General features: G+C 37.5%; 1 protein-coding gene across 1 annotated transcript; it reads right to left on the reverse strand.

Moving 5' to 3' along the window:
• Positions 1–2,354: 2,354 nt before the first annotated feature.
• Atpaf1 (ATP synthase mitochondrial F1 complex assembly factor 1) lies at positions 2,355–27,019 on the reverse strand. Its single transcript, XM_005317995.5, has 9 exons — positions 26,520–27,019; positions 23,588–23,693; positions 20,206–20,256; positions 19,410–19,472; positions 16,107–16,157; positions 14,897–14,944; positions 11,554–11,649; positions 10,362–10,469; positions 2,355–3,371 (listed from the first exon to the last, which is right to left on the reverse strand). The coding sequence occupies exons 1-9, from the start codon at positions 26,834–26,836 to the stop codon at positions 3,177–3,179; spliced, it is 1,035 nt and encodes a 344-aa protein (XP_005318052.1). The 5' UTR covers positions 26,837–27,019; the 3' UTR covers positions 2,355–3,176.
• Between the last annotated feature and the right edge of the window lie 841 nt (positions 27,020–27,860).

Raw genomic sequence — 27,860 nt, forward strand, 5'->3', positions numbered from 1 at the left:
ACAAAAATAAAGAAATAAAAGAGAGAGATTGATTTTCTCTTAAATCCACAGTCTCTAAATAGACACACACACACACACACACACACACACACACACCAACAAAATAACATTTTGGCTAAAATCTATGTCATTTATTTAGTCAAAAGACAACTGATTATCTTCTATGGTCCAGGTCATGTTCTTGGTGCTGGAAACAGAGATAAATCCTGACCCTCAAGGAGCTTACAGTGTAGTGGGGAAAAGACACAAGAATAAATAAATATAATATAACTAGAACATGCAAAGGGGACCACTATGGAAGACAAAGAGTAGAACAACTTAAATCCTATGGTCAATGTCTATAGGAAAGACAAGACCCAGCTAATGGATATTTTTGTGAAAAATAAATAATGGTTGTCAAATGTGGTTCAGTAATTACTTACATCAGAAGTATCTGGAATATATTATTAAAATGCAGATTACCAGCACCCAACATTCTGATTAAGTAGGTCAGGGGCCTGGGTATCTGTATTTTAAAATACTCTGAGTGAATCCATTTGAGAACCAGTGACATAGGGTTTGTCCTTTAATTGGAATGAGGAATGATCTGTACATCTGAAATACTAAGCTGTGTTAGTCTTTAATGAGGAGCAGGGGAAAGGAGGAAGGGGTTGCCATTTATCAAGTTTTATTACAGTCTATATAAGGTAACAATTCTTAGAATAATCCTATGAGGTAGGTATAATAATCCCTATTTTGCAGATGAAAAAATAAGAATTACAGAGTTTAATTTATTCAACATTATAAAGTAAAGAGAAAAGCAAACATTTGAACATTTGAACCCAGATTCTCTTAAAGTCTGCCAATTTTCTATAACACCATACTGACACTGGGGACAAATTAATTGATTAAATGTTACAATTTTCTTTTAGTTCTTTGTTAGATCTCTCTAGGTAAATAAATATAAAGAACAGTCAGATGGTACTTTATTCACACTCAATACAATTTATCCATGGATACATCCTTCTTTGGCAAGTTGGGATTGACGGCAAAGATGAGAAGAACCATAAAACAAATGGCCATTTCTTCTTTTTTCATCATCTTCTCACCTCTAGTGAAGGTGTTATGAAAAATGCACTATAGCACTGGGTATGGTGTTGCACACCTGTAATCCAAGTGATTTGGGAAGCTGAGGAAGGAGAATTGCAAGTTTGAGGTACTCAGTGAGATGCTGTCCAAAAAAAAAAAAAAAAGTGTGTATATCAGGGAGCTGGGGATATAGCTCAGTGATATAGTGCCTGGTACTGGGGGGTGGGGGGAATGGGGTAAGGAAGAATATGTACTAACTGGGTCTGTAAAGAGGGAAAGGCAAACAACCACATACCTATGAATGATGATATCCCACCTGACTTCAAAGATTCTTGGGATACAAAGTATTCAGAATGGCAGGGCTGATACCAGACAAGTTTCTCAAAAGATGAATTGTCAGGACCAAGGGTTAGTCCAGAGTTTGCAAATAGCTCAACATTTTTGTTTTCTGTTATGGTACTGGGCTTGAACCCAGAGCCCTACACAAGCTGGGCAAGTACTCTACCACTGAGATACATCCCTAGCCCTTTTTATATTTTATATTGAGTCAGGGTCTTACTAAATTGTTCAAGATTAACTCAATATTACCATCATCCTGCCTCAGCCTCCTGAGTAGCTGGGATTACAGGTGTCTGCTGGAAATGGCTCAATATTTAGAGAAAATGTAGAAAGGTTAGCAACTCCTCTAAGTTAAAATAAACACTCTCTACACACTGACTTAGAAGCACAACAAAATACTCAGCTCGAATAAATAATGGGAAATCCAATCCTTTTTAAAAAGCTTCTGGACAGGTCCAATAAGTCTTCCATAATGAAAAACACACACACACATGCAAGCACACAGCTTAAATGTCTACTCACCATAATTCAGTGTCACCCAGATCTTCCAAAGGGGTAGCAGACAATTGGAGCACATTAGATAAAGAAAAGGGAAGGCATGGTACAGGTGATTAACAATAATACAGCAGGTGCCAGGTACTTTGAGCTCAGAAGGATGGAGTGTAACCACCATTCTCTTCTCATTGAGCTTAGAGCCATAACAGTGATACTACAAATCACACATGAGTTTCCAGTGTTGAAGAACAACTTTCTTATTTCTGGAGTTTCAAGAAATTGTGGAGTCCCAAGATGAAGTTTTTTGGTGTTGAGAGATCAAACCCAGGGCCTCACTCATGCCAGGCAAGTGCTCTAACACTTAGCCATATGCCTAGCTCCAAGATGAGTTTCGATAAAATCAACCCACAGCACTGATACCATGGACAGACGGCACACAGCTTAGATTTCACTATTTTGTATAACAGACTGTGAACCAGATTTTATTATTGCTACAATTTCTCACAATCTGGGAACATGTGTGTTTAACCATTTTTTCATGTAATACTTAGTTGTTAAAAAAAATCATGCAAATCTGGAATGATCTCCTCCTTAAAAAAGTGTTTTATTTACACTGCACTGATTTACCCCTTTCAAATGCATAGCTTCTAATAGGAAGAGTTAGAGGCATAGGTACCACAAATTGTGGTTTAACAATGTACAGGCACTATATCTGTTTATCCAGTTGTACCTGAAATCTGCTGATACCCCAAACCAGCTATACTAAAGCAAACTCTGGGGGGGGGGTGCATCTAGATGGGAATATATAACAACATATATTAGAGCCTAACAGGATATTTGGGTTGTGCTTTTGGCCAGCTGACTGGCACATGGTAAAAGTATATAAAGCCCATATCTAACTACATATCTTCAAGTTTATCATCATGGCACAAGTTCACAAAGATGCATAACTGGGAAAAATGAGCAACTGCACTGTTATACTATGTAAAATCAAGTCAACCATTCTGCAGCTTCCTGGCTGTCTCTTTTTATGACCAGAAATACTTAAAAAGGAAACCTCAAGTGTGCTGAGGTAATTATCAGAACATTTGGGTACCTCTGTTCCTGAATATCAAGTATTAGGGCTCATCTCCACAATCTCATTTTGCAATAAGCACATAGAGCAACTCAAGATAGACTCCTTATTAGGCGCTGAACTCTTAAATTCAAGGGGGTGGGTGGGCTCTAGATTATCCAGGGCTGAGCTGCTCTATGAAGGGTCAAACTTTACAACTCTAAGTCTTATCCTGGTTCTGGGTACATTTCAGTTCTGCTCCAAGTCCACTTTGCTCCAATTCAGCGATGACAGACATATATTTGAATTCATTTGGTCTGAGGTTAAAGGTCTCCACTAAACCATAGGTCTCTTTCCGATCAGTGCCATAGAAGAGCTGGACTTGGTTGGCAATGCACTGTGCCTCAGCAACATTCTGAAAGGTAAAAAGAATTAAAGTTTTCTCCTTGTATAGGGCCACAAAACTCTGAGTCTAAGTTCTGTGGTGGTTGCGAGCTCCTAGGAATCACTGCTTCCGAAAGCTAACTCTGATTTCCCAAGCCTTGGTTAGGTGTTCCTACTCCATAAAACCAAATTGTCCTATGTTTATTACTATAAAAGTATTTATCACACTGTATTATATTTGTCCTTTTCCCCGCTCTTTCTGTCTTTTTTTTCAAATTCCTCAAAGATATAGACCAGGACTTGTTTTATATTTCTGCACACAGTGACATCTGGTGAATGCTTGCTGAATAAACTAATGCATATGTTCACAATTTCCTTCTACATTCAATTTCTAAATAACTGTTAAATATATCTACAAGAGAAAAAAAGAGCAAGGGTTACCCAGGTCTGAGAACTACTTTGTAAGTACTAAGTTCTTGACTAACCAGACTTACACTTGAATAAAATCTGTTACTGATACCACCTCAGTGTGAAAAATAATTCGAAAGCTAGTTGTGATAGTTTCAAATAAAATGTGTCCACAAATTGTAATATACTTCTACCTTTGGTGGAGCATTTCATTAAGGGAGGGTGCACTCAGTGACTTGCTGCTAACAAACAGACTAAGATGAAATGATATGGAAGGATTACTGCTATTAAGACATAAGAGATTATAGCTCTGTCTTGGTTCACTCACCCTTGGGAAAGCCAGCTATTATACCATAAGGACATTCAAGTAGCCCTATGGAGAACCCAATGTGGTAAGGAACAAGGTTTTTGCCAACAGCCATGTGAGTGGAGCCAGAAGTGAATCAATCCTTAAGTTCAATCTGCCTTTGATGCCTACAGTCTTAGCCAACATCCTAACAGCAACCTCATGAGACTTTGAGCCAGAATTACCCTGCTAAGCTGCTCCTGAATTCCTGCCCTAAAGAACTATGAGGCAATAAAGGTTTGCTGTTTTAAGCCACTAAGTTTTGAAGTAATTTGTTATGTAGCCAGTTATAACCAATCTACCAGCAAAACCCCAGAGAGAGAAAAGTCTATCTTCTCTAAAGGCAGAGCAGGGACATAGTGAGCACGGGACTGTGGGGCTGTGGGGCAAGGGCCACACCCTCAGAACCTCACAAAAGAATTACCTCAAATGATTCTGACTTTTATTTCTACACATTCTGCAGTTCTAGTTCACCAGAGGCACTTATTTATCATCATGATGTTAATACGGCCAAAATCAAACCTCAAAAGATACTGGAAAATTCCCATAAAAACTGACTGTTCAAAGTGTGATGTGTCTAGCTACTGAATGATGAAGATGAGTTTATAAATACTGTAGGCTGTGCTTCACCTCTATTCCCTCCCTGGGACTTTTAGGTAATTTCTCATTAGGCATTAATCTCTGAGACTGGATCTTCAATCAAAATCCTTTTCCCAAAAACCTAGCTATGTAAAATTAATAGAATTTTAAAGTTGGAAGGAGCCTCAGAGATCATCCAGTTCTCATTTAATAGGCCAGGAAACCAAAGTAGATGGGGTTCAGGGACAAGGCCAAGGTCATGTAGTTGGCCAGTGTCAGACTTGAATAATACCCAAGGGTGAGTGATCCAAGACAGAGCTATAATCTCTTATGTCTTAATAGCAATAATCCTTCCATATCATTTCAATACATTTCCCTACATTTCACTCCACTACTGTTTCTGATAATTAAGATTATGATAGAGGCCACTAACTTTATCAATTTACCTTTCTTAAATTCAAATGTGCATCAGATGCAAACCCTAAAGTAAATGCGCTGCCACATGAGGCAGTTACTACCATTTTCTGAGCCCCAGAGTGGTAGGAATTCTGATATCAATCTTTTATTTGAGGTGGGTTGGGCAGGGGCAAATTTAGCTGTGTTCATTCTAGAACAGTGCTATCCAAAATATTCTGCAGAATCTTAAGGATTCTGTGGAGGTGCCTCAGGTCCCTTCCTCTCAGTTTTAGCTGTTATTTCCTGGGATTTTACATAAGATTTTGTTAGGATAAGGGGTTCCTCCCACCACTTTAAAAAAAGTTTAAATGGTGTGTAGGGAGGTAGGTTATAGGGAGAGAGGTAGACATCTCTCTTTCTCTCCTGGAGGGTTATGGAAAGCATCCCTTACTCCTTATTCACTCAGCATTTTATTCTCTTGATCTTCAACATAAAACATTGGTTTCTTCCCTTTCCAACACCCACAAAGATAAATATACTAACTCTTTGTGATGTTCAATAAGAAGGTATTATTAACAGACTTGATTTTTTTCTCTTTCAATTTTTTTGTATCTGTTATGATTTGGATCTGGAATTGTCCTCCTAAAAAATTCATGTTTTGAAAGTCTGGTTCCCAATGCAGTAAGGTTCAGAGACAGGGCTTTTATGAAAAGACTGGATTATGAGAGATGTAAGCTTATCAGTGGATTAATCCATTTGATGGCTTAATAATTTCAATGGACTACTAGGTGGTAAATGTAGTCAGGTGGGGTGTGGCTGGAGGAAGCAGATCATTGAAGGTTGTGCCTCTGGGGACTATATCTTGTTCCTGGCTCCTTGTTCTCTCTTTCTGCTTCCCAACTGCATGATCTTCTGCTTCACTTCAGGCTCAAAGGAATAGAGTTGGCTAAACATGACTGAATCCTCTGAAACTGTCAGCTAAAATAAAATTTTCCTCCTCTAAATTATCCTTGTTAGGTATTCTGATCATAGCAACAAAAAGCTAACTAACACAATATATATTTACAATCAATGTACCAAGTCCTGCCCATATTTTTCCCTCTCCATTTCTGCGGTCTTTTTCTCTCTTCCACCTTTACTAGTACTGCTCTAGTTCAGATCTGCACTATCTCTGGCCCAGACTATTCCAAATGTCTTCTAAATGATCACACTGACCAACTAGAACTGCAGAATGTTTAGGAAGCAAATAATTAAGGTTAGTGGTCTTAAAACCTAACTCTTCATGGGTTACTCTATATTAAACCCTTTAATAACTCTTTTCATGCCTTTAGGATAAGGCCAAACTTCTAAACACAGTCCTACAAACCTCCTTAAAAAATATGTATTTTATATATATATACACACACACACACACACACACACATATATATACACACGCACACATATATATATAAAAAATATATACATATATTATGTATGTGTGTGTGTGTATGTATGTATGTATATGTTTCCTAAGCCATTTTATGCCTTTTAACATTTACTTATGTTATTTTCTCAGTTGGTAACATCTCCCTTTCCCTGTCCCTCCTCTAGGAAGCCTTCTCACTCTTTGGGATAGGCACATTGCCCCATCCCTGACCCCACTTCTGAGCCCTATATAGCACCAACTGCATTCCAATAAAATCATCTATTGATACATATGTGAAGTCAAACAAGGTTAGGTTTTTAAAATATACTACTAACTTTTTAGCATGAAAGTCACTTCAGAAGAAACCTCTAGTTTTTACATATTTCTATTCATCTGAGATTAATGCTTTACTATACTTGGAAATGCTGTACCTAAAGTGCACTTTTCATGTTCCAGTATATATGGGACCATATATGCATATTATATTTCTAGGTTTCCCTTCTCTATATCATGTAACTTTACAATAAATTCTAATGCATCTAGTTCTGTACTATACTGGAGCCTCATAGTCATTTATACAAGGCAATGAATGTTTCCTGGTGTGTTGTCAAATATTATAAGGTCAAGAAACAATTTTCATGGTGATAAGAACTGTGTGGCAGTTTGAGACCACCAGAGTGAGATGGTATGGAACAATGGAAAAAAGGAACAATGCAGAAAAGGCCTCCTCTAACCTCTAGAATACTCTTTAAATATAATTAAATGCTGTGCTTTTACTGAAGACCAGAAAATATAGCACACTCTATCACATTTCCATGGTCAAATCAAACTTTGTCATTATAGGTAACTGTATTCCCTCCGAATCTCAATGTGAAACATATGCACTTTGTCTACTATTTCCTATCTTTCTAATTCACTCCCAACTCCAACAATCTATAACCTCACAATTCTCACTGTTTCAAACTTTCCTTATCTATTCACTTCCCCTTTACTCAGCTTTCATTCCTTGGTCAATAATTATAATCATTCATTTGCATCTATCTTTAACTTCCTGACTACTTGGTCAAACCATACCCCTAGTTAAATTCAACTTTCTCTCTGAGCCCTACCTATACAAAAATTCACTCTTCTTGTATGCTGTCATACCATGGGCAGGCAAACACTTCCATGAATAGTATATATTTTAGGCTCTGTACATCATAGAATCTTTAACTACTCTATTCTGCTGTAGAACAAAAGCAGCCAAAGATAGTATGTAAACGAATGTACGTGGCTATGTTGCAATAAAACTTCTATTTATGGATGTTAAAATTTGAATTTCATATGCTTTTCACATATAATGAAATTTCTCTTTCTCTTTTTAACTTAATTAAAGATGTAGAAAACATTAGTAACTCATGGGCCTTATGAAAATAGCCTGTGGGTTGGATATAGTCCACAGTCTGTAACTTGCTGATCAATCTTAGACAATTTCATACTTTCTCTTTTTGACTCAAATGTCTAACATCTATTTTTCTATGCTTACTCTCAGTGATGGGCTTTCTTTTCACTGAGCAACGGGGCAAGCACTTCTATAAGCTACTATTATCTCTATCCATTTAACTCTATGTCCTTATACCCTGACTTCTCTCTGTTAATATGCTCCTGGCAAGAATCAAACCCTCATTCTCAGACTTGTCCACTCAAAAATATCACTCTTTCCCTCTTTGCCTTGTATTATCAATATTCCCCTCTCTATTGGATGTTTCCCATTAGTATATAAATGTTATTTATCCCATATTCAGAACAAAAGACATTCCCACTTCTTTTCCTCTAGCTAGTGCTCCACTCTTTCCTTCGCTTAAGAGTTATTAATGTTTTCTCTTTCTAATTTCTTTTCCCATCCTCTCTTAAATCTATTCCAATCATGCTTGTATCATTATACCATCCCTTTGAAACTGCTCTCATAAATGTTCCCCCAAATCTCCATATTTGTTAAATCTAATAAATTCTCAGTCCTCATCTCATTTGTCCTAAAAGCAAGTGAGATTTGGCCAATTGTGCAATCCCTATGGCTTGAAACATTTTTTTCTTGGCTTTTATAGCATTCTACCATCTTAATTTTCCTTCTGCCTCACAACTGTTCCTTCTTAATCTTCTTTGCTGATACTTCTTCATCTCTCCAGGACTCAAGTTGTTAGACTTCTTCTCTATTTTCACTTATTTCCTTGGTGATTTCATTCAGTCTTGTGGCTTTAAGTACAATCTGTGTGTTGACAATCCCATATTTGTATCTGTAGCCTGAACCTCTCCCCTGAATACCAGACTCATATATCTAACTGCCTACTACTTGGAGATCTAACAGGTATCTCAGATTCAACATATCTAGAAGTGAGCTCCTGATTTTTCTTCCAAACCTATTACTTCTGAAATCTTGTCTATCTCAGTTAATGGCAAATCTGCATTTCTAGAAAGGATTTTAGGTGACTTCCAGTTGAGTATGATGTGCAGAAGATTTATGAGGAAAGAAGAATGGGAAAAATGTAACTGGACAGTTTTATGAATAAAAATCAGGGAATTAATTAATGCTATTGTGATATATTAGCTGAATAACACTGTCCTTCTCACTATGCATCTGCTAAGAGAAAGAGAGACAGGGAAAATAAGTGAGTGTTGTAATGAAGAATCTCAGGGTAAAGAGGCTCTAAAGTGTCACTATATTGAGGACACCCTGAACTATTTCTGTCAGATAATGAGATTGAAATGAGCAAGAACTAGACAAAGAAGTTGTATAGTAATCATAAAACTACTTCTTGTATTTGTGCAGTGGGAACACAATGAACGTAGTCAGTGCTCTATCCTGGTGATTCCAAGTGGAAAAGGAAATCATGTATATAATGAAGGTTACATATGTGAAAAGTGTAGAGGAAGATAAAAGAGAGAACTATTCTAGACTTTCAGTTCTTCTCTACACTTAGGAAGCCATTTATTTGTCCATCACATCTCTTACCTAAATTCTTAGGGTCAGATGTGTCTTGGATTCAGAATTACTTTATAAAGGTAATAGGTACAGATAATATGGAACTATGGATTATACAACTCCCCACAGAAAATACACCTGGTATTTCCCTAATAAAATGCGTAATATTCTATGTCAAGTGGGACTAATAGGACTATAAATGGCCTCATCTCAGTTTAAATGAAGATTTACCTCCCAAATGAATTTAAGCCGAGTATAGTTTGTTTATTTTGGTATCAGGGATTGAACCAAGGAGTACTTAACCACCAAGCCACATCCCCAGCCCTTATTTATATTTTATTTAGAGACAAGGTCTCACTACGTTGCTTAGGGCCTCACTAAGTTGCTGAGGCTGGCTTTGAACTCACAATCCTCCTGCCTCAGTGTCCCAAGCTGCTGGGAAGGTCAAGTAAGGTTTGTGACCAAATGAGTATTAAGAAATGATTTTCAGGGGCTGAGGCTGTGGCTTAGAGGTAGAGTGCTCGCCTACCATGCGTGAAGTACCAGGTTTGATCCTCAGCACCACATAAAAATAAAATAAAGATATTGTGTCCACCTATCACTAAAAAATAAATATTTTAAAAAAAGGAAAATTATTTTCAGAGCCTATGGACTTCAGAGTTGTGAAAAGATGATTGAGGATGTGTTCTAGCTTCAAATAGCAAAAGTGTGAGCAAGATCAAATTATTTTCAACTTTGTAAATAAGAAACAAATTAGGGAAATACTAAGAGTGTTTTCTGTGGGGAGTTGTATAATCCATAGTTCCACATTATCTATACCTATTACCTTTAGGTCTCTAGAATTTTACCTCTCATGAACTTTAACAGAAGAGTAACACCTTCAGAACCACTAAGTAAATTCAAAGAGGTAAATATTGATTCTTACCAGAAAAGTGGAATCCATTTCTGCTGTCATCAGTACTAGGCCCTTTTCTTCCTTAAGTTCAGGGTAGTGATATAAAATCAGTTGGCTGGCTGCAGTGTCCCCCCGGGTCTGCAAGAGGAATACTTATCAAGGCTCAATAAGGTACCACCACAACAAACTGCAATTTCAAAGCAATAGAGAGTCTGGAGGAAATTCTGGTTCTTAAAAGCCTCTTGGGTGGCTAGTGAGTTGGAGAACTGGTATGTGGGGGCAAGGTCAGACTTGCAAAGGCATAGTGAAACTGACAGTTTGCAGGATGTTATTTGTGTCTTCAATTGGAAAAGATTTGGCTTTTTCCCCAGAAAATGTTTATAGAAGGCAGTGAATCCTTCATTGTGACTATACATTTAAAACCAAAATGGCACAAGCAGCTACCAAATCAAGTTCTAAAGAAAGCAATATGCCTTTGTAATTCTCACTTTTATGGACTAGTTCATTTCATAGCTAAAATCTACTCTCCTTGGCTGGCTCTGAAGATGGAGTAAGCTGCAACAAAAGCTAGAGATATAGTCCAGATTTGTAGTGTACAGTTTTAAAATATAATCTGGTTAGGGAAGGGAGGAGGGAAAAAGTATAAGAACATCATAATTTTACGAGGAAGCAGCTGTGAGCTACCTTGCTCAGCAAAATATCGACTTTTGTTTAAAGGATTCAAATGCTTTGAATCTAACTTTTTAAATCTAATGTTCAGGAGTAAACAAAAAAGGAAGCAAACAAAATGACATTCATTAAATGAAAAATATTAATCTAGCACCTCAGAAGGTGCTGACTTGGTTAATACAAAACACAAAAGACACAGAACCTTCCTCAGTGGGCTTATAGCTTGGATTAAAAAGATAACATCCTAACTTAGACATATTTGTTAAGTGGGGCATATGCAGTAAGAGCTACTGAGGTCTGGGGAAGAGACAAAAGAGAGCCAGATATAGTAAGAAAAAGGTAATCTAAGGTCTTTTCTCTAATTTCTTGACATTAAGTGGGGCCTAGAAAAATAGCCAAACATTCAAAGTATGACAGTTCAGCAGTGCCATAACAAATAATGCTGAGAGTTAATAAATATTCTGTGCCCCAAACCTCAGAAAGGGCTTCTAGTCCCAACAACGAGCAGGCCTTTCTTCCTACCCTTTTGCTTGGTAGGGCACAAGTCACCTACCTGAATATTTATAAGTGCAGTGAAGTGGAGTTCAGTACCTGTCCATTGTCCTACAAAGAACTCATAACCTTCCCTTCTTGGTAGTGCACACAGAAACTGGGAAAAAAATACACAAGGAGACAGTTAAATAAAAGAAGCCATTTGCTCTAGGTCCATCCTCTTGCATCTATTACTCCATTTTTATCAATACTTGTTTTTTAAAACATTTTAGAATTATGAAATTCATGTGACAATATAACACTTTTCAGCCCACTTAAGAAATAAAACGTTAGAGATATAATTTGAGGATCCCTTTGCATGCCATTCCAATCCCATTCTAGAGTTTACATTCAGTCCTGTATATATCTATCATTCCCTTCTGTTTTTATACTTTCAATACATATGTGTAAATCTATAAGAAAAATATACTATTTGAGCATTCAAAAACTTTAAATCTTATCAAACTGTATATATCCTCTTATAACTTGCTTTTTTTATAAGACACTGATGGATCTTTATTTTATTAATTTATTTATATGTGATACTGAGAATTGAACCCAGTGCCTCACACATGCTAGGCAAGTGCTCTACCACTGAGCCACAACCCATAACTTCCTTTCTTGAATTCATATTAGGCTTCTGAGACTAATATATGTTGATAAATATAATCCTTTAATTTTTCACTATTGTATGCAATTCTACTACAAACATTTCTCACAATTTATTCATCTATTTTTTTCTTGATGAACATTTGGGTCTTTTTCAATTTCTAAGTTTACTAATAGTATTGATATAACTTGTTCGAATTGCTATAAAATCATTTAATAATACTGGCACATGACTTTAGATTAAATACCAAGAAATTATTAGTTTTATGCCCAGGATGCTTAGAATTGAAGATGAGCAGTAGAGAATGGTGCCAGAATAAAATAAAGTCCAATTATAGTAGTCACAGAGTTGTTTTCTTACTCGCAACCACTCAGGCTCTGATTCATTACTATTAAATATCTGAGATAACCTTGGTGGCTATTTGATATTCTTTATTAGGGGGAAATAAGCTTATGGAGTTTTATTTAGGCATATTTGAAGTATAATAAATTATATACATTTGAAGTACATATTATACATTTAATATTTATATTACAATTTGGTTTATTCTATTACTTGCATACTGTGAAACTATTACTATAATCAACTTAATGAACATATCTATGGTCTCTAAAAGTTTTTCTGTATCCTTTTGTAATTCATACCTCCCCGTCCCCTACTGTCCCTATGCAACCACTGATTTGCTTTCTGTGACTTTAGATCAGTCTATATTTTAGAATTTTGTATAAATGGTAGCATGGAATATGTCTTTTATCAGGGAAGGTTGGCTTCTTTCACTCAACATTATTGTTTTGTGATCTATCCATGCTGTTCTATGTATTCATTCATTTTTATTGCTGAAGGTTATTGTGTGTATAGGTGCAGATGTATGTTTTTTCTCTCTCTCCCCTCATAATTTCTATGCACTTGTGACTCACATTTGGATTATTTCTATTATTTAGTTATTATGAACCGAGCTATTTGAACATTCATGAATAGGTCAGTATATGATTGCTTTTAGTTTTTTCAGAAAAATATGTAGGAATAGAATGTCTAATTAATATGGAAGGTGTGGGCTTACACTTAAACAAAATTATTTTCTAACATGGTTGTACCATTTTATACAATCAATAGCAATATATGAGAGTTCCAGTTGCTCCATATCTTCACCAACACTTGGCATCATCAGTCTTTTTAATTTAAATTATTCTAGTGATATCTCATTAAGGTTTTAATTTGCATTCTCATAATAATTAATGAGAATTCAATGAGAACTAATAAGCATCTTTTCAGCTGCTTATCTGTCACTTCACTCCTTAGGTAAAACATCTATTCAAATCTCTTGTCCATTTTTTTAATTGCATTGTCTGTCCTCTTTATTATTGTAATAAGAGTTTTTAACATAACTTGGGTTGCTTCCACCATTTTATTATTTTGATTAGTGCTGTTAAGAATATAAGTGTACAAGTGTACAAATATTTTACTTTTGATGAAACCTAATCTAATGATTTGTTTTCTTTTGTAGTTTGTGCTTTTCATGGCATAATTAAGAAATCTTTGCTCAACTAAACCTATGACTTCCTCTTTTATTTTTCTTCCATTAGTTTTTATTTATGTCTATGACCTATTTTGAATCAACTTTTATGTAGTATGAGATAAGAGTAGATGTTCATTTTCTTTTCATATGGCTATCCAATCATTTTAGCACCTTTGTTGAAACCATTATCTTTTTCCTATTTAATTATTCTGGCATCTTTCTTGAAAAACAACTAACCTGAAATAGATTGGTCTATTTCTGAACTCTATCCTGTTCCACTGATTTCTATGTCTATTTATGCTAATACCACAATTTTTTTGGTACTGAGGATTAAACCCAGAGCCACATCCTCAGCCCTTTTTAATTTTTTATTTTGAGACAGGTTCTAAGTTGCTTAGGGCCTGGCTAAGTTGTTTAGGCTAGTCTCAAACTTGCAATCATCTTGCCTCAGCCTTCCAAGTCACTGAGATTATAAGCATGTGCCACTATGCCCAGCTCCATACTGTTTTTAGTATTATACCAAAGCCTATTGAGATTTTGACTGGAATTGTATTTAACCTAGAGATCAATTTGTAGAGAACTGACATCTTAACAATATTGAGTCATCCAATCCAAGAACATGACATATCTCTCCTTTTATTTAGATTTTTTTTTGTGTGTATGTGTGGTGCTGGGGATTAAGGCAAGCACTCTACCAACTGAGATATATCTCCAGCTTTAAATAAGTCCTTATTTTCTGTCAGCTATGTTTGGAAAAAAAATTGAAAAATCCTAGAAATTATTACCAATAGTAGCCCAGCTGAAAGTCAGCTACCCATTTTCTTTCCCTGGAACCTTCTGAAAGCTCATTATTCCAGCAACAACCTCAAAAACAGGCACATATTACCAGAATAGCATGGCCACAACTACAAAGAAAATTGCCAGTAAATTAGGAACTTGAGAGAGGTTGCAAAGATCAAGGTCTCAGGTACCTTCTAATATGCACTTACCCTAAAAGATGAAGACCAACATCAGAAAGGCCTGATATGTGGTAGAGAGCTAAAAAGCCCAAAGCTTGCTGGGTAAAACCCATATTATTTTGTAAGGCTATAAATATCACTTATCAGTACAATTAATATGTGGGCATCTTTGTTAAATAAACAGTACACCATAACAAGTGAGAGTATGATGGAATGGGTTGGAAAACACCTTTCTTGGCAGCACTGCTAAGCAATCCTTACATGGTCACCAAAAACTTACTGTTGGACAGGACTGCGCCCGGTTCCAGATCAAATCAAACTTCTCTTTCTGTAAATTAGAAAAGAGTAAATTAGTTCACAAAGAGGGAAACACAAAAGACCACAGTCATAATTAAATTCACCAAGATTGGATTCTAGAACTATCAATAACTAAAACAATATTTTAAGTTTCATAATTTATAAATCACTCTTGTAAAAGAAAGACAAGAGAAGTCAGATGTGTGCTTTGCTGTTCATTATCAGAATTAAGAGTGAAAATAATGCTTCAACTCTCCAGGGAACTCACTAAGTCAGTCCCAGGGAGAGCTGAGAAAGTTTGCTCAAACACTAAGTTGGTATAAGAAATCTAAAATATAATGAAAAGTACAGATTGTTTTGACTGTTAAACTCATGAAGGGTATAGCTGTATATGTATATGAGGCTAAAAAATAGAACAAAGCAAAAACTGATAGTGATACCCTCATACATAACAACCAAAAGGTCTGGCTTTATCCTTCTATCTGTTTTCTTCCTTATTCTTACACTTATTCGTGTAAGCAAGTATATATTTTATACGTGATATAATTAAGCTTAATCTAAGCCACTTCCTCTTCAGAGAAGAAAAAGAACATTGAAGAACTAGCTGATAACCCGGTATTTAAAATGGTTTCCTGTCAGCAGAAGGGCATTAAACTAGAGAAGCCAACAGCATCCCTTTCCAGTCATAGACCTTAATGGTCAAGCCAGTGACAATCTCTAAGACAGAAATTTCAAGAGGGAAAAAACCAAGAAAATGCTATTTGCTAAGGGGAAATGCCACAGAAAACTAGGAGGAAGCTCCAAGTCAGCTTGGGTAAGTTATTTATAGATAAGAAGTGAAGAAAGCTATACTAGAGGCTATGTCTTAAATTCCAACAGCCAGGTTGAAAACATCAAAAAGAAATAAAAGACATCTGGAAATTACTCAGCAACATGAACTTATACCATGCTCCCTTGTCAGAGACTTAACTCAGAGACATTTCTAAACCAGAAAAAGGAAAAACAAAAGCCATAAATATACCATATGGAGCTTCCAATCTTTGGCGCTTAGGGCATAATAAAAACCCTCAGAGCTGTAAAATCCAAGTTCTCAAGAGGCCATAAACACAAGAAAAGTAAAGGCAACTGCCAGCTAAGGTTAGAGCACTGACCTTCATACTGTAACACTTTCATTTCCCGTCCAAACTACTTACAGGAATAACTGCATAGACTGTATCTTTTGCTGCAAAATACTGCTGCCAAATCTGTATAGAAAAAAAGGGGTAAATTTGTGATATGTGGGTAATCTTTTCAACCTATGCCAAGAAATGGTGATAATTTTCGTTTGCTCAGAATAATATTCTACTTGATAGCAAAGAGGAAAAACCCACTTTAGTGCTTTTATAACTAATATATAATTACAAAGATGATTTAATGCCACATACTCCTCTAAATAATTAACTTCTAATTCTTACTAACAAATTCTGCCAGAGAAATAGATTCTATGACCTTTGAAATCATTCCTTTCAAGATGTGCCTTGTGATCCTCTTTTGAGATCCTTTTTTTTTGGTATCTTCTTTCTTTCCTCCCCAAATCCTCATCTCTATAGACAACTGTGGGCCTGTTACTGATAGCCAGAACATCAGTCATTCAGAGTACAGGATCTGGAGTCAGGAGGACATGGATGTAGATTCCAGTTCCAATCATTTACTAGCTGTGCTATCTCGGGTAAATCACTGAAACTCCCTAAATAACATCAATAAAATAGCAATAATATCAACCTCACAGGATTGTTGTGAAGACTAGCTGAACTAATACAGGTTTGTGCTTGGCACAAAGTAAACACTAAAAGTAATGCTAGTCTTTATTAGCTAATTTTGCCATGTTATAGGCAGCTTCCTACTTCCTGAAAGTCTTTCATATAAGGAAGAGATCAAATTTTCTAGGTGACTTTGGTATAGATAAGACAGAAGTTGACTCTCATGATGCAAATACCAAAGTGTAGGGAATACAAAATTAAATAATGAAATTAGAAAATTAGAAAATAAGGAAAAAAAATATGCCCATAGTCTTACTACCAGAAAAGAATCACTATTGTTATTTTTGATATATGTTTCTAGCATATCTTAAGAATATTTTTTCTGTTATAATATAAATAGATATAATATATATGCAATACTATATCTTGTTTTTTTTTAATCCCCTCTATATCACATACATGCTCTGTGTTTATATTTTTCATTACTATTATTTTTATTGTTTTCCATCTTTTTGTGTTATTGGCTCTCACTGGAAAAGCCTTCCTCTCTATCTCTGACCCCCCAATCTTTCCTGTTCTCTGAAGCTGAGAACAACTACGTTTTTTCCACGTAGTCTCACTTGGTCATTTCAATCAGATGAAATGAAATAAGGCAGGAGAAAATAACAGACACATTCTATACACAGAATGACAACATTAACAAGGGCACAGAAGTCAAGAAAGGCATCAGAACCAAGGAGACCTCTGAGTGAGCACATTTTGAAGAATGGGTCATCCTTTCCTAAAATTGCTCTGCTCTGTCAATATTCCCATAAAATATATGGCCCCAGAACGATGGCTCAGTGGTAAAGTACTTACCTAGCATGTGCAAGGCCCTGGGTTTGATCCCTGGCACCACATAAACACACACAAACACATACACACACACAAGTCCCAACAGAAGATACTAATCAAAGTGTGATCTAGCTTACCAAAATATAGAGCACAAAAGCACAAAAAACCCCACTACTTCCAAGAACCTAAGCAAACCACTCAACTAATGCAGCCTAACATTGCCTTTTCTTTCTTCTTTTTTTTTTTTTTTTTTTTTGATGCTTGGGATTGAACCCAGGGCTTTGTGCATGTAAGGCAAACACTCTACCAACTGAGCTATATCCCCAGGCCAGACTTCTTAATTTAAGGATAGCATATTCTGATCATTTTGATTTAATTTATGATATTAGCAAAGTTTATGAATGAACACTGAAATTTTTGAAACTATTAGATATTTCCTAACTTGGCTGGCCTTCACTACTCAAAACATATTTCAATGAACACAAATTTGTATCTACATTTATAGGTCTAAATGATACCTCTATGATCAGGCCTCCTAGACCTGGTTTTCTTGCTCTGAAGTGACATGTATGGTGCCCAAGTTCCACTGGCACTCCTTCCCAAAGTCATAGCCTAATGTCCCCCTGAGACTCTGCATACATCTCTATTAACAGAAACTGAATCTTCTGCTGGTTTTATTTGTTTTTATGTTTGTCCCTCCATAAAACTCATTGAGAATAGGAAATTTTGTTTGGTACAGGATCTGGAGTCAGGAGGACATGGATGTAGATTCCAGCTCCAATCCCATGTTCCTCTTGCACTCCTTGGTAAATGCTTGGTAAAATAAATGATATAACATCCAAAGGAAATGCATTACAACTCTAAGTGAATATGATGCAAAGTCAAACAGACATGGATTTTGAGTTCCAGCTCCCTCAACTATAAATTGAGACTGACAACACCTTCTTCACAGAGTGGTCATAAAAATTTAATTAAATAATGCATATGAAGCACTAGGGATAATACCTGACAGATATGCTACTTTTATTATTATTTTGATAAATAGTACATATACCTAAAATGAAATTCAAGAAATGCCAAAAAATAGCTTCTTCTATAGTCTCATTAGAAAAGAACCAGACATAAAAAGGTAACTGGCAATGAAAATCAAGGCATATACAATGACCAAATAGGCAGGATAGATGAGGAGTGTTTGAAGGAAGGAGTTTCTTGCAGAAGGTTCTGGAATCGTGGAAGATTATGAATGTCAAAAAAAAGAAAAAAGAAAGAAACAAAAAGAAATGAGAAGTTACTTAACATCTGCAAGCAGGTTCCCAACATAATATTTTTATTCATTTAAGAACTATAGCCCTTACTCAGTACTAGGCATTGTTCTAAGTACTTTATAAATATTAATTCATTTAATTCTCAACTTTTTGAATGTATGTACTATTATCTCTACTTTAAAATAGAGAAACTAAAGCTCAAAAAGCTAACTAACTTGTCCATGTCAGACAATTAGGAGGTGGTCAAGCGGGGACTTAAAACTGGCAATCTATGTTTTAACCAGTATGCTATGCTTCCCTATAAGGCAAGCAGGACTCAGCTGGTGAAAATATGGTATGTAGAGGGGGAAGAAATGGGAACAGGAAACCTACTGGAAAGATAATATAGTAATCCAGGTATAGGGTATTTTTGGTTTTAAATTAGATGTAGGCAACAGGAATGAAAAAGGGAAAATACAAGTTCGTTAGGTATGTGAGAACAAGACCAAGAAAGACAAGTTTATGCCACTGTTCTTGTAATACATCACTTTTGCCTCATATAACTACTTTTTCATTTTGACTAAAAAGAGGTATCAGAAAATGTATGCTCTTTCTACTCTCAGATTTGGTTCATAGAACACATTTTCATGGAGTATGCCAATTCATTTTCATTCATTACCTGTTTTATTTCTTCTGCAGTTTTGTCTTTCACCATCTCAATGTTTAAGATTGAACTGAGAGTCTTGAAAGAGAAAATAAAAAGCAATTAACACCTACAATAAAAACAATAATAATAAACCCCCTCCCCACAGCTTGATTCTGTAGGAATTCTTTTTATTTATTTATTTATTTATTTATTTATTTATTTTTATTGGTTGTTCACAACATTACAAAGCTCTTGACATATCATATTCTGTAGGAATTCTTGTAGGAAACAACCTATTGGCACATCAAAACAGAGCTTCAATAAGTATAGAAAAAGTATATGAAAATCTATATATGCTCAGAGACAGTGAGTCCCCAGCCCACACAGTTTTTCATAGTTCTTTTCCTGGGGGCTATCTATTAGGTCACCATGTTCATGCTTCACTCTCACCAATGAGTTCTATAGAACTTTGCAGCTGTTAAAAGGAGAAAGGCGGCTGTTATTTTTAATGTAACTGTTCTTTTACCAGAGATGGTTCCTTATGTGCAAATTAAGTGACAGACTAAATATGTTTTTATTTGATTTTTAAAACTACTTCCTAAAGAAAGGAAGGATGTTACTACGTTTCCTTCAAATTTTCTCCAGAACCTATACTTGAACTAGGGTCAAGGATACAAAAATTCATAGAAATATTTCTCATCTCTAGGTGAAAAATCATCTTATACAAAATCACTTAATCACAATAAATATGTTCAATTTTTTAGCCTCTTGATATAAAATGTCTCCTATGACTTTAGATTTGGATCTTTATATTTAATTAGAAACCTACCTTGTCCTTAGTGAATCCTCTGCTTATAGACTGTTTCCCCAAGGTATCTGTCTGAAATACATGATGAGACAGGATATCAATCTATGCTTTATTCATAGGAAAAAGGAAATCCATTTAGCTGAAGTGCACAAACTCATTAAATAATTTTGCACTTAAGAACTCACTTCTTTCCACTCTTTATAACAACTGTACACATTACTCTAAGAGTTCCTATTCATGAAACAACTTGTCCCTGACTAAGACTTTGAGATGCAGAGATGAGAAAAGATTGTCAGTAACCATTATCAGCTAGTACTGAGAGTTCATTCTATACTTGCTACTATGAATATGAGGGATTCCTTTGCAGAATTTGGTCTGCTTAGGTTTTCTGTGATTGGCTCTTTCAACTATTTCACATTGAGCTGCAGAAGAGATGAAAATATAAAGAACTGCTTCTCATTTCCAATGGCAGGTGTCCTAAGTAGACTAGAGTCTTTGTGAGTACTCAGTCTTTTTCTTTTTCATGGTGTTGGGGATTGAACCCAGGGCCTTGTGCATGTGAAGCAGGCACTCTACCAACTGAGCTATATCCCAAGTTCTCCCTTCTTTTTTTTAGTAGTAGGAATTGAACATGGGGGCCTCATACATGATAGGCAAGTTGAGTACTCAGTCTCAGTGGTCTTTCCATTAAATTAGATTCCTTCTCAAAAAGGCAAAAACAACTGAAAGTGATTATTTTATCTCCTGGCTTACTAGCTTTGACAGAAGCTACACACTAGAAATCCTAGTTCGAGTTGTTGTTGATATAGGAATCCTGGTGGATAGCTGATAGTTTTGAATCTTCTATTCAGTCTCTAAGTTTAAGACTATGACTTTCAAAGGTAAGGAGTACAGCCTATACATAGGATTTTGAAGCTAAAAAATACTTTTTCTGCATAAGACCTTGCTTTTGTCACTCTATGATTTAATGAATCCAAACCTTTCAAAAATTATATATATAGAACCTGGACCCACAAAAGAGAGAAAAATCTGGTATAGGAGCTAGGATTATGGCTCAGTGGTAGAGCACTTGCCTAGCACATGTGAGGCCCTGGGATCAATCTTTGGTACCACATAAAAATAAATAAGTAAATAAATAAAGGTATTGTGTTCATCTATAACTAGAAATATATATATTTTTAAAAAACCTGGTGCAGAAAAATCCATTATACAAAAATATAGTCTTGTCCTTTGGTCATATATTAGTGGCATCCTAAAGTAGCTGTTTCTTCATATGTAAGCATACTAAAAAGGAGTAGTTCTTACTACTCATTCCCAGGTATACCATGAAAACAAAACAAACAAAACACCCATTTTCCCTGAAATGGTTACTTTGAGTCTGGGGAAGAATTTTTTTGTCATATTAATTGATTATATGGTTACTATCAGCCTTCCTCTGTCTAGCTAGATAAGGAAGATATATAGTAAATGAATATTTACCTAATAGTTGCAATAATTAAAATTAAGTACTTATTCTGTATCTTATCATTATATAGTTAATTTTTAGTGTGCTTACAAAAAAGGTGCAAAGAGTTTTCCTATATAATATTGAAAGTTTGTAATACAGTAATATTTCCAAGAGCTTCTGACTGGTAATCTTGCTACTATAAACATTTATTACAGGAAACATATTTCTTACTATAGGTCATGGTCAAAGAGGTTGAAAAATACTGCATTAGATTAATTTTCCTATATACAGCTTTCCACATACTTTCCAGCCAACTTTGATTCCTTGTTTAAGGATAATAATGGCTAATATGTACTAAATACTTCTTATGTGATTACATAAGTACTTACTGTGTGCTAGGGACTATGCTAAAAAGTTTTGCATAATATCTCACAATTCTGTAAGGTAGGTACTGTTATTATTCCTTTATCACAGAGAAGCAAACTGAGACATGGAGAACTTGTATAAGTTGCTTGGAGATAGTAGGTAGAAGAGCTAAGATTCAGTTCCTGAAATCTGGCTCCAGAGCCCATCATCTTACCAAGTAAGTTGTCTATCTCCACTTCTAAAACCCAATCCTCACTTGGAGGTTAATGACTAACCTATTTCTTTAGTCTTTACATTTCTCTCTGCTGAAGGCTAGGGGCATCCTTTGGATACACAGCTCTTGCTGGACTGACCTTAGGCAAAATACTTCACTATCTCCTAAAATCCTTTACTTTCAAAACACTTTTTCTATTTAACCTAGTTCCTTAAGAAAGGGTGGGAGTGGAGTATGAATGGGCAATAGTTGGACATCAGCAATCTAAATCCAGCATGCCAGTTGTTTTAGTAAATAATTTTTATTTTTTGGTGGGGTGGGGGGCACTGGGAATTGAATATAGGTCTTGTGCATGCTAGGCAAGTGCTCTACTACTGAGTTACACCCCCAGTCCTATAAATAAAATTTGACTAGAACATAACCACACACTCATTCATTTACTTACTGCCTGCTTTTGTAGTATAATAGCATAACTGAGTATTTGCAACAGAGACCATATGGCCCACCAAGCCTAAAATATTTACTATTGGGTCTTTTACAGAAAATGTTTAATGATCCCCATTCTATTTCAAAGTTCCCCTTTCTCCTCTTGGCTTAATTCAAATCCTTTAACATTATGGTTTGGATCTGAAATGTCTTCCAAAGGCTCACGTACTGAAGCCTTGGTCCCCACTGCAGTAATGTCCAGAGTTGGGGCTTTGGGGAAGTGATTGGATCTTGAGGACTCTGATCTTATCAATGGATTAATTCACTGATGGATTCATAATCTGATGGCATTATTGCAAAGAGGTGGAAACTATAGAAGATGAGAACTTGGGGGCAAGGTCTTGGGGACTGTATCTTGTTTCCAGCTCCTTTCTTTCTGCCATTTCCTCCCCTATACCCTTCCATCATGATATTCTGCCTCACCTCAGTACCAAAGCAATGGAGCCAGCAGACCATGGACTGAAACTTCTGAAACCACGAATCAAATTAAACATTTTTTACTTTATGTTGATTTTCTCAGGTGTTTTATCACAGAGATGAAAAGCTGACTAACACACCCAAACTCTTCCTATCCTGGATCAAGTCCTACCTTCCCTGAGAAATTTTCCCTGATTCCTTCAGTGCAGTGTTGTTTATACCTTGCCTTCACCATTAGCCTGCTCGTGCTGGGAGCAGGGAACTATCTTTTTCATCTCTCTATATTTCCACCATGACCACACTATGTTGCCCTGAAACAGCAGGTTAAACATATATGGTTGAAGACTGAGTAGAGAGAGGCTATGAACAGATTATCTAGTTAACCCATCAAGGAGCCCACTTCAAGGGTAAGGGTTGTAGGGTATAGGGAGGGGAACTGGTAAGCCAACAGCATAAAAAGGGGCAGGTCTTACCTTCTCCATACACTTGATAAAATCACCTTGTCGAGAGTGCCCCACTGGCTGCTTTCGAAACTCACTGCGCTTCTCTAAGCGAGACTCAAAAGCAGCTGGGTCAGACCTGATCAAAGATAAACATGATAAACCACCTGGGTTGCTCTGGATTTTGAAATAATAAAGCACTGTGTTCCATCTCAACAGAGAAAGGACACAGGAATTCAGAGAGGCTGAAGTATTTGTCTGGACTGGGCACAGGCCTGAAAGTCAAGAAAGTAGAAAAACAAATCCAGCCACATGACTATTATTAATCCTTAAGGGGCTAACAAAACATTTTTTTTTTTTTTCTCCTGCAGGCTACTTCCCAGGCAAATACAGGGATTGGTCTCTCAGATATTGACACTCTAGTGACAAAGAATCCTCAGGATGGAAAGTGTATTTTGAGATCATTTTACTGGGTCATCTCCGCAGGAAGGAATTCTATAGCATATCTATGTAGTGTTCAAGCTTTTATTGAACATATTTAGTTCTTTGGTATCTCCTCAGGTTAAACATCAGTTTTATTCAGATCTGGGTAACTCAAAGAATTCAACTATCCTATTTTGCAGAAGATTTAGCATCTGAGGGTTTCCCTGACCTATTTTCCAAAGAACCTGCATATAGAATATGAGAAATTGTCTTTTATGTTAAAATGGGCCTGATCTTCAGGCTTGAAGTCTAGTTTTGGGCTGCCATCCTTGTTAAGAATTCTTCAGGCTGTGGGTCTGACAGTGGGATATTTGGCAAAGACATTATCCAGGGACTCTCTAGCTCCCTGATTATAAGGATTGTAGTGTTATGGGTGAGATCTATAGGAACCAGGGACATCTTGGCTACCCCTCTGGTAGACCTTCCCAGTCAAGGTATTATACGGAGCCCCTCTCCCATAAAATTCATTTCTGGAGGTGAGATCAAATATCACTCCCTTCACTGATATGTAGATATGCATATCTTCTTCCTTCCCTCTGGAAGGACTGTGTCAGTCCTACTAATGGCCACAGACACCTGGGTCATGGTAAGCCCATAGAGAGGAGAGGCATCCTGGGCAATAGAGGGCTTGCTGGGCCTTAGGGATAGAGAAATAAATAAGACAGAGTCCCTACCTCAAGGAGCTTACTATCCAGTGGGAGAGACCGACATGTAAATAAGTATATAAGAATGCTACAAGTATTGTCATGAAAATTTGTTCAAATATCCCCGAATGACTGAGGTGGTTTCATGCTCTATACTTTTGATTATGTTAGTCTCCCCCTTATTTGGAATTTCTCATTTCTCTCTTCCAATTGTATGCATGAGTGCTAGACCATAGTACTCACAGGAATTTTAGGTAATAAATAAGGCTAAAGAGAACAACAGATATTAGGGTGTGAAGTCAATGTGGCACCTTGGAAAGCTTGCTCTTCAGGAAATAACAGTCTGTGTAAATGTTGATGGAATGATCTGGTAGGAAAGGAAAGCAAAACCATTATTTGTTCATGAGTTCAGAATGAGTGGAAGCTGTGGGCTGGGGTTGTATCTCAGTGTCAGAGTGCTTGCCAAGCATGTGTGAGGCACTGGGTTCAATTCTTAGCACCGCATATAAATGAATAAAACAAAGGTCCATCGACAACTAAAAAAACAAACTTAAAAAAAAAAAGAATGAATGGGAGATGTTAGGCTTCTATCATCTGAATGTGAGTAGACAACTTTTCAGATGCTTGTGCATTAAGGGATAAAAGAAAAAACTGGAGAGGAATGTAGGTCAGGGAAAAGTTTCTGAAATGACAAATACTTGAAAATATCTAAATGACAGAGGGCAAAATGACTCCATTCATTTATTCCATTGTTGTTTCAAAAAGTGAGAAAGATTAAGATAATAGCAGTGAGATTGAAACAGACCCCCTTTGAAATTAAAAGCAACTTCCTGATCATTGCTTTTCTGCATCCTGAATCTCCTCATGCTTGAGGGCAGAGGCCAAGGAAGACTGACATATACTCTGGCTAAGCACAGATTAATCTACATATTATACCACCAGGCTTTTGTTTCTACAAATGCAACTGCTTCTGTGGAACCAGTGGGAAAGCAATCTAGCTACTTTTCCCCGGTTTAAACAAACTACATTAAATTTCTTTTTCTATTGTTTGCCTATTTCCTACACAGGCAGGTGGTGAAATGCAGGTAGCTGTGATCCAGGCAGGCTTCCTGGCTTGGCTGCCATAACAAGATGGACTGGGTTGGAAACTACTCTGCCAAAGTCTCTCCTAAGTCTTTCCACCTTTGGTCTCTTTCAGCTGGCTCTTTCTTTCAAATTCTTCAGGCTCTTCCGTACTCCCTAGCTTCCCAAACCCCTTCTAATCTCTAGGTCCTTCCCTATAAAAGCTCAGGGGTAGTATTGGGAACACTGGGTTCAGTCAAATTCCAACCAGCTGCGTAGCCTTTGGCAAGTTTCTTCCTCTCTCTGGTCTTCAGTTTCCTTAACATAATGAGAGTTTGACAGATGAAACAGATGTGACAAAACTGGTCTTTGTGGCACTTCTCCCTCCCATAACCTCCTTGCCATGCAGTTAGGGCCCTAAATGAGGAGCCTGGGAATCCAAGCTTTGGGCCAGGCCTCTGCTGACTCAATATGTGACCTTGAGCAAATAAAGTCCCTTCTCTGGAAGGCTTCATTTTCCCATTTCTACAATGAAAATAGATCTCTCTCATCTGACTTACAGGGTTGTGACAACTAAAACATAAAGACAACTGTGGAAAGAGCCAGGGCTTTTCAGAAACTAAATAGCCCTGAGATCTTAGAGTGCTCTAGTCTCTCCGACCCTCGATACACTATCTTCACAGTGGGGACTGCACTGGTGCCCACTACGCGGAACCTCCGGCCACGGCCAAGTACCAGCACCCCCCCATCCCCCCCGCTAGCCGGCCGGGGCGCACCTGCGCAGCTGCTGAATCTTGTCTCGGTAGCGGTCGTAGAAGGGGTTGGCCTCGAGCTCGGCCCCGACCCCACTGCCCTCCGCGCCCCCAGAAGGCCGGCCTGAGCCGAGGCGCATAGGGAAAGCGCGCAGCTGGGCGGGTGAAACGAACCCAAGGCTCAGGGCGCGGCTCCGCACCGTGCACAGGCCTCGGTAGAGCCCGGCCACCTGCAGGACAGCTGGGCCCGCGCCACCAGCAGCCATCACCATAGCCGCCATGGCCGACCCCGTCTCCTCCTCTTCAGGAGAGTCGGCCCCCGGCCCGCGCGTCCCCTCCATCGTCCTCCGGGTCTGCGGCGCTCGCGCTACACCAAGGTGGTTCCGCGCGCCCCAGGTTCCGGGTTCAGGAGATACGCTAGGCGAAACGGGGAAGAGGGTAAAGAGTTGGGGACCGGGGGCTCGCCGCTCCAGCTCTGCCTGTCCGCCCTGCGTGTGCCTCGGCCCGCCTCCTCCCGGGAGCCGACCGGACTCACGCCCTCCCTTTCGAGACCAGCAGTCTCTGCGCGCCAGTCCTCCTCTGGGGAGCTGGTGGAGCCTTAGGGTCCTCACGGAGCTTGCTCCTTTTAAAATTCACTTGGCACTCCTTTAGCAAGCTTCAAAGGTTGTTTCTCCAATCCTCTTCACAGCTGCTGCTTCTCTTTACTAAGGCTTCTAGGTGTAGTAAACTTTATCCGATTCATATCCTTTGAGGCAGGCATTATTTTCATTTTACAGACGAGGAAACTGAGGGTCTAAAATTAACTTCTCCATGTTTTACCCGAGAGATGGCCTTTTCAATATGGCAGCTGCTTCCAAAGCCTTGTTTCCTAATTGCAGCGCCAGCCAAACTGAACTACTTCCCAGAGTCATCAGGAATTGACTTTGAAAAGTCTTTAGGCTCTTTTTGGATCCTGGAATGCATTCTTCCTCAACCCAGATGCCACTATCTTTTTCACCTCTAGAACCAAGTGTGAACTCTTGAAGTCAGGGACAGTTACAGCCAAATCTGCTCACTTGCTCCCAGTATGAATGGACTCTCTGTCAAGCAGTCTTTGGTTTGCGTTGTGTGGAAGTCTTGCCTAGGTCTTATCTGACTGAAACCTCTCCTGAGGCAGGGATGGAGCCTCAAACTCTGCTCAGTTGAACCTATATATATGAAGATCTGCCCTGCTCTATGCTAGTAGCAATGTAGTGGAGGATTAGTATGGCCTGTTCCTGGCTCAGGATCATTGCACTTGTTCTCTCTGTATAGATCCACACTTGCTGCCTCATTATCATCTAGGGCTTAGTTTCCATGTCAGCACCTCAAAGGAACCTTTATTGA

The sequence above is a fragment of the Ictidomys tridecemlineatus genome, chromosome 11, assembly GCF_052094955.1.
Source record: "Ictidomys tridecemlineatus isolate mIctTri1 chromosome 11, mIctTri1.hap1, whole genome shotgun sequence".
Lineage (NCBI taxonomy): Eukaryota > Metazoa > Chordata > Mammalia > Rodentia > Sciuridae > Ictidomys > Ictidomys tridecemlineatus.

Bases quoted from the DNA above. Each gene is read 5' to 3' on its own strand.
- Atpaf1 (XM_005317995.5), bottom strand. From the start codon at position 26,836: ATGGAGGGGACGCGCGGGCCGGGGGCCGACTCTCCTGAAGAGGAGGAG. The intron at 11,650-14,896 runs GTAAGTTTTTGG...TTTTTTTCCCAG, and splicing joins GGGCGCAGTCCTGTCCAACA to TTTCTGTGTGCACTACCAAG. The intron at 10,470-11,553 runs GTAGGTGACTTG...TTCCTCTTGCAG, and splicing joins CTGCACTTATAAATATTCAG to ACCCGGGGGGACACTGCAGC.